Source organism: Myodes glareolus, chromosome 2 (assembly GCF_982192425.1).
Source record: "Myodes glareolus chromosome 2, mMyoGla1.1, whole genome shotgun sequence".
Classification (NCBI taxonomy): domain Eukaryota; kingdom Metazoa; phylum Chordata; class Mammalia; order Rodentia; family Cricetidae; genus Myodes; species Myodes glareolus.
This window is the reverse complement of record NC_142027.1, coordinates 41,627,242-41,641,255: the sequence shown is the minus strand read 5'-3', so window position 1 is coordinate 41,641,255 and position 14,014 is coordinate 41,627,242. Positions and strand designations below refer to the sequence as shown.

At 36.8% G+C, this 14,014-nt stretch overlaps 1 protein-coding gene and 1 pseudogene across 1 annotated transcript; one reads left to right on the top strand and one right to left on the bottom strand.

Annotated features, from left to right (window-relative positions):
• Positions 1-255: 255 nt before the first annotated feature.
• On the top strand, positions 256-1,182 carry LOC125392897 (olfactory receptor 5K3-like). The gene has a single exon (XM_048422877.3). It carries the CDS (start codon positions 256-258, stop codon positions 1,180-1,182), a length of 927 nt encoding a protein of 308 aa, XP_048278834.3.
• A 5,586-nt stretch (positions 1,183-6,768) lies between these two features.
• LOC125392726 (olfactory receptor 5H19-like) lies at positions 6,769-13,456 on the bottom strand (annotated as a pseudogene).
• Between the last annotated feature and the right edge of the window lie 558 nt (positions 13,457-14,014).

The window sequence follows — 14,014 nt, the reverse complement described above, 5'->3', positions numbered from 1 at the left end:
TCATCACATAAGTGCATAAAGAAAAACGTTTTCTAATTTAAAAAAGTTTGGTTTGGTAATAGCAGAAGTATTACTGTAAAATGTGAGTTAAATTTGGAGATCATACATGCCAGCAATGTATGGGAATAAATAATCTCAAAAAGCGAAATTAGCTGCATTTCAGAGACAATAGCAGGTGCAAAGAAAGAAACTTCCCTCTAACAAAAAGGAAACTGCATTCTCAGCATTGAAATTTGTATCTTTGTAATTGCAGAGATGGCTGAGAACAACTACTCTGTGACAAATGAATTCATCCTGGTGGGATTCTCAGATCACCCAGACCTGAAGACCCTCCTGTTCCTGGTTTTTTCTCTCATCTATCTCGTCACCATGATTGGAAATCTCGGGCTGGTGGTCTTGATCTACATGGAACGCCGTCTTCACACTCCCATGTACATCTTTCTGGGCAACCTGGCTCTCATGGATTCATGCTGCTCTTGCGCCATCACTCCCAAGATGCTACAGAACTTTCTTTCTGTGGACAGAAAGATGTCTCTCTATGAATGTATGGTACAATTCTATTTTCTCTGTCTTGCTGAGACTACAGACTGTTTTCTTCTGGCAGCAATGGCCTATGACCGCTATGTGGCCATATGCAACCCACTGCAGTACCACACCATGATGTCCATGAAGCTCTGCCTTCAGATGACCACAGGAGCCTACATAGCAGGAAACGTGCATCCTATGATTGAAGTGGGGCTACTGTTGAGGTTAAAGTTCTGTAGGTCTCATGTAATCAAGCACTTTTTTTGTGATGTCCTTCCATTATATAGAATCTCTTGTACTGATCCACATATCAATGAGCTGATATTATTTATTTTGGCAGGGTCAATTCAAATCTTTACTATTACCATAGTTCTCGTGTCTTATTTTTATATACTTTTCACTATATTCAAAATGAAATCTAAAGCAGGAAGAGGGAAAGCCTTATCCACATGTGCATCTCACTTTCTGTCTGTATCAATATTCTATGGTTCCCTTCTCTTCATGTATGCTCAACCACACTCAGTCAGTGAAGGAGATAAAGACATACCTGTAGCTATTTTCTATACCCTAGTTATTCCCTTATTAAACCCTTTCATTTACAGTCTGAGAAATAAGGAAGTAACAAATGCGATGAAAAGAGCCATGAAGAAGCGATGATTCTGCAACATGAGAAATAAAGGACCAAATCCCTTGGATAGCTGATTTAAAGTTGAACATGCTCTTTTCTAAATGCACCCATAATAAGAAAGTTTTCAAATGTAAAGAAAAAAATGACCAATTTTTTGAAACCTAAGAACATTTGAATGCAATTACCTCATAATAAATAAATTCTGTTAAATTATGCTTGAAATTCTCAGAAATAATTTAAAGAACTGTTGAAGTATCGGAATGTATCTAGGCACAGTTTTCAATATATCTAATAAATTTTAGGATGAAGTTGCTATACTAATTGTCACATTCACTTAATATTATTATCAAGTTTTTCAATTTCAGATCTTAAAATTTTAAGCAAATTTCAAACTTTTATTTTTGACAAGCAGTTCCATTGATGTAAAAAATTTTTATTGAAATACTTGATTTTCAAAACTACATTTGTTTTTGGAGAGATTATATTTCAGTATATACTCATCCAAAATATTCTCTAACAAGAATATTTTTATATTGAGTATTAGTCATTTTTCATCTCACACTTTCTGAACCTTAGTATTATACCATAGCAATTACTGATAAGTAAGGCTTCTCAGTTATTGCCTCAAAGTGGTTCTATTACACTGAAATTTCTGTTTTTTCCTCATTTGATTATTTGTTCACTATAAATGGTAGTGCAACTCCCAAATGTTTGCACTAAATCAACTTTTTTCTTCTCCATGATATTATTACTTTTTGTTGAATTTTAGGAAAAAAAACACCTTCATCAACTCAAATAAAAATATTTAATATATTCATAATTTTAAAAACATTCAAGCCTCACAGAGCAGAAAACAAATTGTACCTCAAAATATCTAAACAAAAATACTTACTCACCAGAAAAAAGGAATTGCACAAATATACTGGAGATTGTAATAAACTCTTAATGTTTAAATGTTTCTGACTAATTGAATATTAAAAAGTTTGAATCAAAATTCTTTTCTCTAGATACTTGGAATCTGGAAATAAAAAAATTATCTTTTAATGTTTCAGACTTTTACAAAGAACTACAGGCAACTAAAGAATGGTGAGTGCAAGAGAGATAATCTTCCCCACAGAAGAAGACACCAACTGGTTATCCAGTACCAAATGATCAGCTGTGAAAGAAATTATATAAATACACACATATAATACACTTCAGAATACGCACGCACGCGCGCACACACACACACACACACACACACTCCACATATATAGTCACAATTTTCAACACATGTATGTAGAGATAGATGATAGTTCATTCAATAGATCCATCAATTGGTGAATGATAGGTAGATGATAGATATATAGATGATAAATGGATATTTTTTATGGATAGATAGATGATAGGTAACTCGCAAGATAGCTAGATAAATAAAATGATAGGTACATAGACAGAGACAGACAGGCAGCAAATAATATGACAACTACTGACGAGAAAAGAGGATCAGAAATTGAAAGATAGCCTTGTGGGATACATGAGAGGTTTTGGACGGAGGAAAAGAAAGAGGAAATGATCTAATAATATAATATCAAAAATATTTTGAAAGAGATTTAGTTATTAAGTAACATCTGTCATAAAATGCACATTTGAGTCAGTCTTTGAGACTGTGAGTGCATCAGTGAGAATAGGGCCTGTGGGTGGGCCCTGGGACAGAACAAATGCAGCTGAACACTCTTTAGAAGACAGTCTTTCCTGTAAAGTTGCAAATCATCTTTCCATTTAGCAATTGCTCTTCATTATGGTGGTCTTCTTTGTGAAGATGTTCAGGAATTTCCCTTAGGTTGTGCATCATTGAAACACAGAGTAAATCTATTTTATATTTTAACCTATTTTAAGTATTTTGATAATGTATTTTTCCTCCTCCTTTCTTACCTCTCATTTTTCTCCTTCCCTCCCTTCTAATTCCTCCTTTCTCTTTTCTCCCACTCTCCCTATTTTCCCCTCCTTCCCTCTTATGCTCCCTCCCATATCTTTCTGTCTCTTCTCTACCCTCCCTATACTCACTCCACTCCATATTCTCCCCTTCTCTTCCATCTTCATTCTTCTTTCTTCTAGTCCTTTTATTCCCCACTTTCCCCCTTTCTTTCTCCTTGCTTTCACCTCATCCTTCCCTCTCCTCCCACTTTTCCTAGTCTCCTCTTCCCACTCCCCTCTCCCGCTCTATCCCTCTCTTGTCTTCTGTTTGCTTCTCCCTTCTCTTCCCCTTTCTGCTTTTACACTCTCATATCTGTCCCTCCATTCCTTTCTTCCTCTCTCCCTTCCTCTTCCTTTCTTCCCTTTCTCCTTTCTCTTTAAATATTTCAACCTCTACTTACTTGATGAAGAAAATCTTTCAGGTGTAAAATACATGGAACATACCTAAAAAATATTATATCAAGGTTTTTTCCAACTTTTGAAATAAACTGATTATATTAATATGTCTGAGCATCATTAACATGTTCACTAAAATTACTGAAATTTTACACATTTTCTCAGTTTAAGTAATAACTTTTATTCTTTTGCTAGTGGGAACTTAACTGGAAAACTCCAAGGCTTTACAGAGTCACTGTTTTATCTCAACATCTTCTGACAAACTTCTAGTTCTCCGTCATGAGATCCTGGCTCTCAAACTTTATAATTCTTTTCAAAGAACAAGAAGTAGAAACTTGCCAAAGAGTTAATCCAAGTGACAATTTTTACTAGTTTTCATTGTACGTTTTATGTGTTTATTTGAAAAAACTACATAAAAACAGTTACATTCATGGGAATAAAATGTTTTGTCTGGTGTATACCTCTATTAAGTGACTTAAGTGTGATCCAGGAGGCCCACATGATGGATAGAAAGAGGCAACTTACTACCATAGCTCTTCTGTCCTATACACACAAATCAACCATGGCATGAACATGCACACAGAACAGAAAAGTACACAATAAGACATGCAACCCCAGCCTTTTTCTCTCTTCTATATTATCCCAATGATCATACTCAATTTTAGTTAAAATTTGTAACATAACCTTGAACTATTTCTGTGTATGTGTGTAGGAATATTTGACTTTCATTATTTACTATTTTATATTTTATTTAGTACTTTGTTGTCTGTTTAACTAGTTCATAATATGTTGGCATTGAAATATTTGCCTATAAACTTTATTTGCTACATTTTTACAGACCCTTTTATTATCACAAGTTTGAATTATTGTCTAGCTACATATTTTGTATAAGTGACAGTGTCAGGTTTCCCTTCTCAAGCAAAACTGAAAATCTTGTGATAGGTATGTTAATGTTTGTATTAATATTTCTATTGGAAACTTTGATGTGACCTCAAACATTTCATACAAATTTAAAAAATGTTTATTATAGTTACTGTTACAATGTTAAATGTGGTCTTTTACCTGCTGTTTATGAAAGTCTTTCTGGTATTTTGTATGTTATGTACTCTTTTTTATTGTGCTCTTTATTAACATAAAGACCTTGAGTATATGCTAAGTTTATTTAACCTGCATCATCAATATTTGCATTTGTATTAATGACATTATCTTACAAGTAGGAGTATGTATGCAACAGTAGCTCATTCTCCTCTTTCTACAGTGTTCTTTTTCCTTTTAATTAATTCTTTTCTTGTTACTGGCATAAGATTTAGAGAGGAGTAATAGAAAATACTAAATGATTTTCCTTTCTTGCTGATCCCTGAAATGATCACACTCCACAGAAATCCCAAAAGCCTGGTTCTATACCTGGGGCCATGAACCCTCTTCATTTGTGAACCACCTTTGTCTGGCAAGTTACTTCTTCCCTTTATCATCCCCTCCCTTCTTCTCACTATCTACAAATCCACAAGCCTAGTTCCAGACAATGACATAAGTATCCCCCTTGTTACAAAGACATCATTGCTGGGTACATAGCTCCTTTTTCTTCCCTTTCCTATACAAGACTGAACTGGTCATTTCTTGTAACTAGGCAATGTCTCCAGTGATGGGACTAGATTGTCATTACTTCTATATTACACACACACATATAAAATGTATGTGAATATGATCATGCAAATTTATAGTTTATTGTTGATGTAAGTATATCTTTGCATGTGATTATTGACATATTACCTTCAATCAACCTGATTTTGCAGGCCATAGCCTGTGATCAATGTCATCTCAAGCATAACCAAATTTAATGGGAAAAGTCCATGAGGCCTCAACAGTACAGAAAGAAGTATAGGATTTTCTGAGTAAAGCTGGGATCAGAAGAGATGTTCCTTCTTTTATTCTTGAGTTAGGGATCTAATTAAATTATTTTTTCCCTTTTCTCCCATGAAATCTTCCCAAATGCCCCCTTTTTCTTTCTTTAAATTCATGGCCTCTTTTTTTCATTGATCATTATTGTATACATACATGTATTTGTATATACATGCATTTACCCAATTAGCCTCTTGAGTCTGTATAATATTACTTGTATGTATGTTTTCAGGACTGACCATTAACACTGAATTAGCAATTGGTGCACTCTTGCTGGGGAAGGAACATCTCAATACCCTCCCACTCCCCCCAGTCCCTCTCCTCCTCCTTCTCCAGTCCTAAGAGCAGTCAGGGTTTCCTGCCCTGTGGGAAGTTCAAGTTCCACCCCCCTCCCTCCAGGTCTAGGAAGGTGAGCATCCAAACAGACTAGGATCCCAAAAAGCCAGTACATGCAGAGGAAACAAGTCCCAGAGTCATTATCAATGGCTTCTCAGACAGTCTCCATGTCAGCCACTTTCAGAGAATCCGGTTTGATCACATGTTCGTTCAGTCCCAGTCCAGCTGGCCTGGTGAACTCTCATTAGATCAGTCCCCTTGTATCAGTGGGTGAGCTCACCCCTCAAGATCCTGATTTCCTTGTTCATTTTCTCCCTCCTTCTGCTCCTCATTTGGACCTTGGGGGCTCAGTCCAGTGCTCCAGTGTGGGTCTCTGTCTCAATCTCCATCCATCATCGGATGAAGGTTCCCTCTCATCCTGACTTCCTTGTTCATATTCTCTCTCCTTCTGCTCCTCATTTGGACCTTGGGGGCTCAGTCCAGTGCTCCAGTATGGGTCTCTGTCTCAATTTCCATCCATCGTCTGATGAAGGTTCCCTCTAATCCTGATTTCCTTGCTCACGTTCTCCCTCCTTGTGCTTCTCATTGGAAGTAGACAAGATTGCCAGGCAACCTTGGGTGCACGGGGGGGGGCAGGGGAGGGGAGAGGATTAGAGAGAAGGGAGTAGGGGAGGATTGGGGAAAGCTTGGGGGAATGGGATGGGGGGAAGGGAGGGAGAATGGATATGGGAGTAGGGAAGTATATATCTCAACTAAGGGAGGCATTTTAGGGTTTGCAAAAGGCTTGATTCTAGAGGGGTTCCCAGGTCCAAGGAGAGTTCCCCAGGTTGTTCCCTGGACAGCAGAGGAGAGGATGCCTGAACTGGCCTTGGCCCATAACCATACTGACGAATATTTTGCATATCACCATAGAACCCTCATCTGGCGATGGATGGAGATAAAGACAGAGACCCACATTGGAACACTGAATTTACATCCTGGCCTATTTTAAACAAAGGTCTCCAGAGACGTGATCTAACCATTCCAATCTAATCTAAGACTTCCTTTAGTAAGCAGAACAGTGGTTCAAGCAGAGACTGTGCCTCAGGGCAGCCACTTCGGCAAACCACAGGGTATGTGAAACTTGCAACCTAGAAACAAGGCCAGAGGACTTGTCACTCTGAAATGTTCCATAGCATTCCATGAAACTTCTCTTAGATTCCAAGGCAGTACTCAACACCTCCCCTGGCGCAGGTGGCACAATCCCTGCATATTATATCACAGTCTCCAAATCTCCACAATTTCATTCTGACCAGTGTAAGGTGGTATCTCAAAGTTATTTTAATTTGCATTTCCCCGAGGGCTAAGTATGTTGAGCAATGCCTTAAGTTTCTTTTGACTATTGGCAATTTGTCTGTTGATAATTCTCTGTTTATATCTGTACTCCATTTCTTGGCTGGATTATTTGGTAATTTAATGTCTAATTTTTTGAATTCTTTATATATTTTGGAGGTCGCTCCTTTGTCTGATTTCGGGTTAGTGAAGATACTTTTTTATTCAGTAGGTTGCTGTTTTGTGATAGTGACTGTGCCCTGTGTGTTATAGAAGTTTCTCAGTTTATCAGAAGCGAGGTAACAAGGAGGTCCCACTTATTATACAGATACCCACGGAAACAGTTGACCTGAGCTAGTGAGAGCTCCCTGAATCTGGGCTGAGGGCAGAGAAATAGGACCTTTATAGGACCAAACTAGAACTTCTGAATTTGGGGAACAGTTGTGAGGTTTGGTCAGTTTGTGGGTCCACTAACTGTGGGACCGTGAATTATCTCTAGTTCTTGAACTAGCATCTAGGAGAATATTCTCTCAGGAGGAATACCTTGCTCAGTCCAGATATCGGAGGGAGGGCCTTGGTCTTGGCTCAAAGTGAAATAATTCCCCATAGGAAGCCTTACCCTTTCTGGGGAGTGGATGGGTACGGGGTGGAGGGAAGAGAGAAGGAGACAGTGTGAAAGCAGGGATAGCTGTGTAAAATGAGAAAGGATTGTATTGAAAAAATTATTTTATAAAAGCATGTTTCCCTCAAATATATATTCTAGTAACTCTTAGACAATCAGATTTTAAACAAAATACTTCACTATTATAAAGTGTAGGCTATTGACACCTTTCCTTGTTCCTATAACTACATTTCATTATAAACTACATCTCCTCAATAAAATTCCTTAATTCAACTCTTTCATGAAAGCTGTTAGGTTTCTTATTTGGTGAATCATTCTGGATGATGATAAAACACAGAGAACCAGAGACAGCCTTAGAGGCAGCCTAGACAGTACTTTTAAGTGTACAGCACTCCGAGCACAGAACAACTTTGACAATCTACCCATCGTCATAAATATTACTCTTGCTCTTCTATGATTTTATCCTTCTCTGTGGGAACCTCAAATTGAGTTGCTACAATAAACAAGTGCCATCATTTCACAACACAATTTGATGAAAAACATTTTCAAATTTGAGGCAATATTTCCAAAGTTTGTGTCTTTTTAGAGAAACTTAGCACTTCCTCATCATATATAGCTGTGTTATGAGACTTCGTGCCATCAGTGGCATTGTATTTATGTCCTTTTCATGGGAACTACACTACCACAACAGCTAATGTATTTATGGTGGCATAATGAGTAGAATATCAACCTATTTTTAAGATGTTTAAATTTAATTTATTATTCATTTTGTTATACTAGAACACTTTATTAAAATTCTTTACGTGATTTAAAATTTATTTCAATTTTTCAATATTTTTATTGAAATGGGTATATATACCTGAACCCTTTATAAAATGCTAACTCTGTGGAACAGGGATGTGATCATTGAGTAAGAGCACTTGCTACTCAAAATGTGTAACTGTGTTTGCATACCCCACAAAGAGCATACAAATGTCAGTAAAATAAAAAGAGTTGCATATTTCAGGGTTGAGAAGATCATGGCCTTACATATGCCTGTAACCCTGTAACATCAGTAGTGTAGGGTGTTGAAATGATTGCTGAAGTTAGCAGGATGCTAACTTAACTATTGGGAAAGATCTCTTTCAAGAAAGTAAGATTATAGACAGGATGCCTGGTGAACTCCTTTTGGTCTATACAAGTGTGTGCATGGTCAAATGTAACTATGCACATAAGTATGCATACATCATACACATATACCCGAAACATTCATATGCACACAAAGCAGCAACAAAAGTATTCAGGGGTAGATAACTGGAAAATATTTCAGATAGTGAACATAATTTATATGCACAAAGCCTCCCATAATCATATTGTGTTTTAATAGAAATAAAACTAATGGAAATATGAGTCCTAAGCATTTCTTTTTAAGAATTTTGCTAGCAATTTTTTTTACTTGCTTTTCTCTTACAGTGTAGATAATTGGATTTAGCACAGGAATTATGGCAATGTAAAATACAGAGTCCATCATATCTTGATCATCAACGTGTGAAGATGCAGTATACATAAAAAACAGAGAGATAGCACAAGAGATTTCCTCCATAGGTGGAGAAAGCTTTTCTTATTCCTTTGATAGATTTCTGCTTTAAGATTGAAAACAGAATAAGTGTATACAAAACAAGAATTGTCAAAATAATAAATATCTGATTTGAGCAAGGGAAAATAGATAGCATTAGTTAACTGAAAGAAGGGTCAGTACAGGGTATCTTTAACAGTGGTATAATGTCACAGTAAATGTGATGTATTAGGTTGGAATTACAGAAAGTTAGTCTGATTAAAAAGACTCTTGAAACAAAACATGAATAAATTCACCCCCAAGGGACAATATTAGAAGACATACAGAGAGTCTCTTAGTTATGATAACTGGATAGAGTAAGGGTTTGCATATGACTATGTAGTAATCATAATCCATTGCTACCAAGAGAAAATATCCTATGGTTTCACTGATTTCAAATGAACAACAGCAACAACAAAAAAACTGCATCATGCATTCTGAGAAAGAGAGAGAGAACAGCTTACACTTGGCAAAAAAAAGGCTAGCAGCATCTTTGGAGTTACTGTGGATGATAACCTAGTATCGAGAAAGGCTAAATTCCCTAGAAATAAATACATGGATATTTGAAGGTCGTGGTCATTCCAGATGTGAGCAATCAGATTAGGTTCCCCCACAATGGTGATGATCACCACAAAACAGCAGGAACAGGGTGATTTTCCACTTTGGCAGAGTAGTGAGTCCTGTGAGAACAAACTGTGTCAACAATGTTGCATTCTCTGTTCCCAAGTCTTCTCTTTATGTCCCAGGAATTAAAAGCATGTGACACAGTATTCAGTGTGATCTTGTAAACTGAATTTCTGGGCCCTGTAACTTTAATGTGGCCATATACTTATGAAAATGCTCCTTTAATGTATCCAATGTTATTGTGATAGATGGATAGAAACTATCCTTGAGATTAAAGAATGATGCAAGTTCATTATCCAAGTTATAAATGTGAATGTACCAATAGATGAATGAAAACCAAAATCTTCCAATATTCGTAAAATGTGTAGAAATCTCCTTTGGTTCAGTAAAAATATTTATATTTAAGTTGTAGTTTATGAGTCAGGAGAAAATATGTTTTATACACAAACACTACATCTTGGACTGAAATGAATAGTCTCAACCAACTGGAATATAGTGACTCACTTTCAGGTGAAAGTTAGCCATACATAATTCCTGGCAGAAGCCTCCATATTAATTCTAAAGTTATTATACTATGGTAGAAAGAAATAGGCTTCATGGATGCAGATATGGGGCTGGAAGCAGCAATATTATAAAGTCCTTAGTATATTCAAAATTGTCCAACACAGACTAGCATGTTAAAATTCTATCGGAACATTTATGTGAAATAGAGCTTTAGAAATTTAATCATGAATATAAAAGGGTCTAAAAGATTACCTTTAAAAATATCCTCAAATGACTTTAAATTATGTCAGATCACACACACACACACACACACACACACACACACACACACACAGAGAGAGAGAGACAATGGGGATAATTAGAGAACGGAATGGTAAATCACAAAAATTCAAAATACAGACCAACTATTATGCATTGAGGTTTGGCTTGCCTACTAGATGTTCAGAAAAAAGGAAAAATAGAAACATATTTGTGAGATTTTTATAGGACCTCTTAAAGTTGAGCTTGAGACAGCAGTGTTATTTATCATGAACATTAGAGCTACACTATCAAGGCTTAATCATAATGTGTTTTTGGTTTTCTTCCTTTTTGTGTAGTGATTTACTCTACTCTCAACAAAAATTTCTATTTTAGAGTCAAGCTTGTTTTCAAAGAAATATTTCTTGAAACAACCTAGGTGCCCCTCAATAGAAGAATGGATAAAGAAGGTGTGGCACATATATACATTAGAGTTCTACTCAGTAGTAAAAAAAATGACATCTTGAATTTTGCACTTCAAATGAATGAAAATAGAAAACACTTTCCTAAGTGAGATAACCCAGACCCCAAAAGAGAAATATGGTCTGTACTCACTCATAAACGGATTCTAGCCATAAAGGACATTGAGCCTATAATTTGTGATCCTAGAGAAGCTAAATAAGAAGGTGAAATCAAAGAAAAATAAATATTTATTCTGCTGGATATTGGAAGTAGACAAGATCGCCAGACAAAAGTGGGGGTGGGGTGGGGAGAAGGGGAGATAGGGAGAGAAGGGAAAAGGGAAGGATTTGGGAGACCTTAGGAGGACGGGTTTGTTGAGAAAGAGGAAGAGTGGATATGGGGGCAGGAAAGAAGATATTTTAAATAAGGGAGCGATTTTTGGGTTGACAGGAGACTTGACTTTAGAGTGGTTCCCAGGTGATATCTTGCATATCATCATAGAACCTTCATCTGGCGATGGATGGAGATAGAGACAGAGACCCACATTGGAGCACTGGACTAAACTCCCAAGGTCCAGATGAAGAGCAGAAGGAGGGAGAACATGAGTAAGGAAGTCAGGACCGCGAGGGGTGCGCCCACCCATGAAGACGGTGGGAGCTCACCAAGGCCAGCTGGGACTGGGTCTGAACGAGGATGTGATGAGACCTGACTCTCTGAATGTGGCTGACAATGAGGGCTGACTGAGATGCCAATAATAATGGCACTGGGCTTTGATTCTACTGCATGTACTGGCTTTTTGGGAGCCTAGTCTGTTAGGATGCACATCTTCCTAGACCTGGATGGAGGGGGAAGGGCCTTGGACTTCCCACAAGGCAGGGCACTCTGAATTCTCTTAGAACTGGAGATGGAGGGGGAGGAGGGAAGAGTGAGAGGGTAATTGGAGGAGGGGAGGAGGTGGAAATTTTTAATAAATAAATAAATTTAAAAAAAGAAATATTTCTTGTTGCAACCATGAGCCTATGTCACTCCAATGAAAATATACAAATATACTTTGGACAGAATAACATAATCAGATAATTTAAGGTTATGATTACTAAGAAATGAAAGGTAACAAAGAAAAAAGTGAAGTAAAACTGACTATAGATGCCAACATGTTGAAAATTAAGAATTTTTAATGACTTTGGTAAAGACAGTTTCTTGCACATGATAGAGCCAATGTATGAAAATAGAAAAATTAGAAGGAAATAGGTAACTACATGGTACAGGCGTCCATGGAGATGTCCCCAGCTAGGACCTTGACAGTGGAGGAGAGAGAGCCTGATCTGGCCTTGTCCCATAGTCAGACTGATGACTATCTTGAATATCATCTTAAAACCTTTGTCCAGTGACAGATGGAGATAGACACAAAGAAAATAGATTTTAAGGGAATATTTTAGTTTTCTCCATGACCATTTTGTTTTTATCTTTCATTGACTATGTCTATAAAATGATACTTACGTTTTCCGCAATAAACAGTAGATTTTTCTGCACTAATCATTGAAGCTTCCAGGAAGAAGATAGGACCCACAACAACAACTCCATCTGATTGATACGATGTCATGATGCTGCTAGCACTACAGTGAGACCAGTTTTTGGGTACCAGCTACAAAAATGGTACACCTTCTTACAGTGTTCTGGCCAGAACTCCAAATAAGAACTTTGGAAACAAACATATTGACTGCTCGAAAATCATTTACAACCACACTAAACAGTAATTTTGAAACTTAATCATCACTTTACTTTTGCAGGATCCCAATAAGAGAACATTGCCCCCACGACAGCAGGAAGTATCTAGAGAATGATGGCCCCAGATCATCTGAGGGTAAGAATCACTGAACATAAGTATTTATATCTCTATCTATCTCTATATAGATATATATTTATAGATCTATAAAGATCTAGATAGATAGGTTTATCTATATCTACTTATAAATATAGACCTAGATCAATAAATAGAAAGGTTTAGATATAGATATGCTGCCTACTAGAATAATAGCCATGACTCACTTAAAAATCAAAGCTGGCTTTGGAGTTGGACAATGGTTCTGTCCTTCTCTAAATCCAATCATGTTAAAAGAAAAATTCAGAGTTCCTGTTGCATGACAGGAGGCATCTACAGAAAGAGGAAAGAATTTAGTAAAAAAAATGTTTTTCTCTATACCTATTTTAGTCTCCTTAGTACCTTTCATTGAATATATGTCTGTATAAATAATGTTTAGGTTTTTCACAATGAACAATGAATTTTCCTGCAGTACTTTTTGAAGATTCCAGGAAGAAGATAGGGCTCCACAACTACAACTCCACCTGGTTGATGTGATGTCATGATGCTAGTAGTGCTAGTGTAAGACTGTTTTTGGGTACTAGTTGCTAAAATGGTTCCAACTTGGTTAGCTGAAATGGTGCACCTTTTTACAATGTTCTGGTCAGAACTCAAAACAAGGTCCTCAGAAAAATCCTACCAAATACTCAGAGACGCTTTATAATTATACAAGACAGTAATTTCGAAACTTAACCACCATATTACTTTCACAGGATCCCATAGAAAGAATATCACCCCCGTGACAGCTGGAAGTAATTCTAGAAGACAATGTCTCTTCTCCCTACAAAGTTGTCCTCGGGGTTAGGGACATCATTTAGGGGTTGATTATAATTGGTATAGCGTTGTGGGTTTGAGCAGAAACTACGTAGGCTCAGGGAACTCTGAAAAAAATGAGGGAAATTGGATGGGATAATAGATTGATTAGTGTAAGCTTACTCACACTAATAATAATAGTGAGTAATACAGTGAGTACTTGTGAGCTATTATTTATAGGCAATTTACATTGCTATAGATTCTTGTATATTAATACAAATTCAAATTATATTGAACATGTTCCTACTT

What these genes read in the sequence shown, in the direction of transcription:
- LOC125392897 (XM_048422877.3), top strand. Translation starts at nt 256, where the DNA reads ATGGCTGAGAACAACTACTCTGTGACAAATGAATTCATCCTGGTGGGA.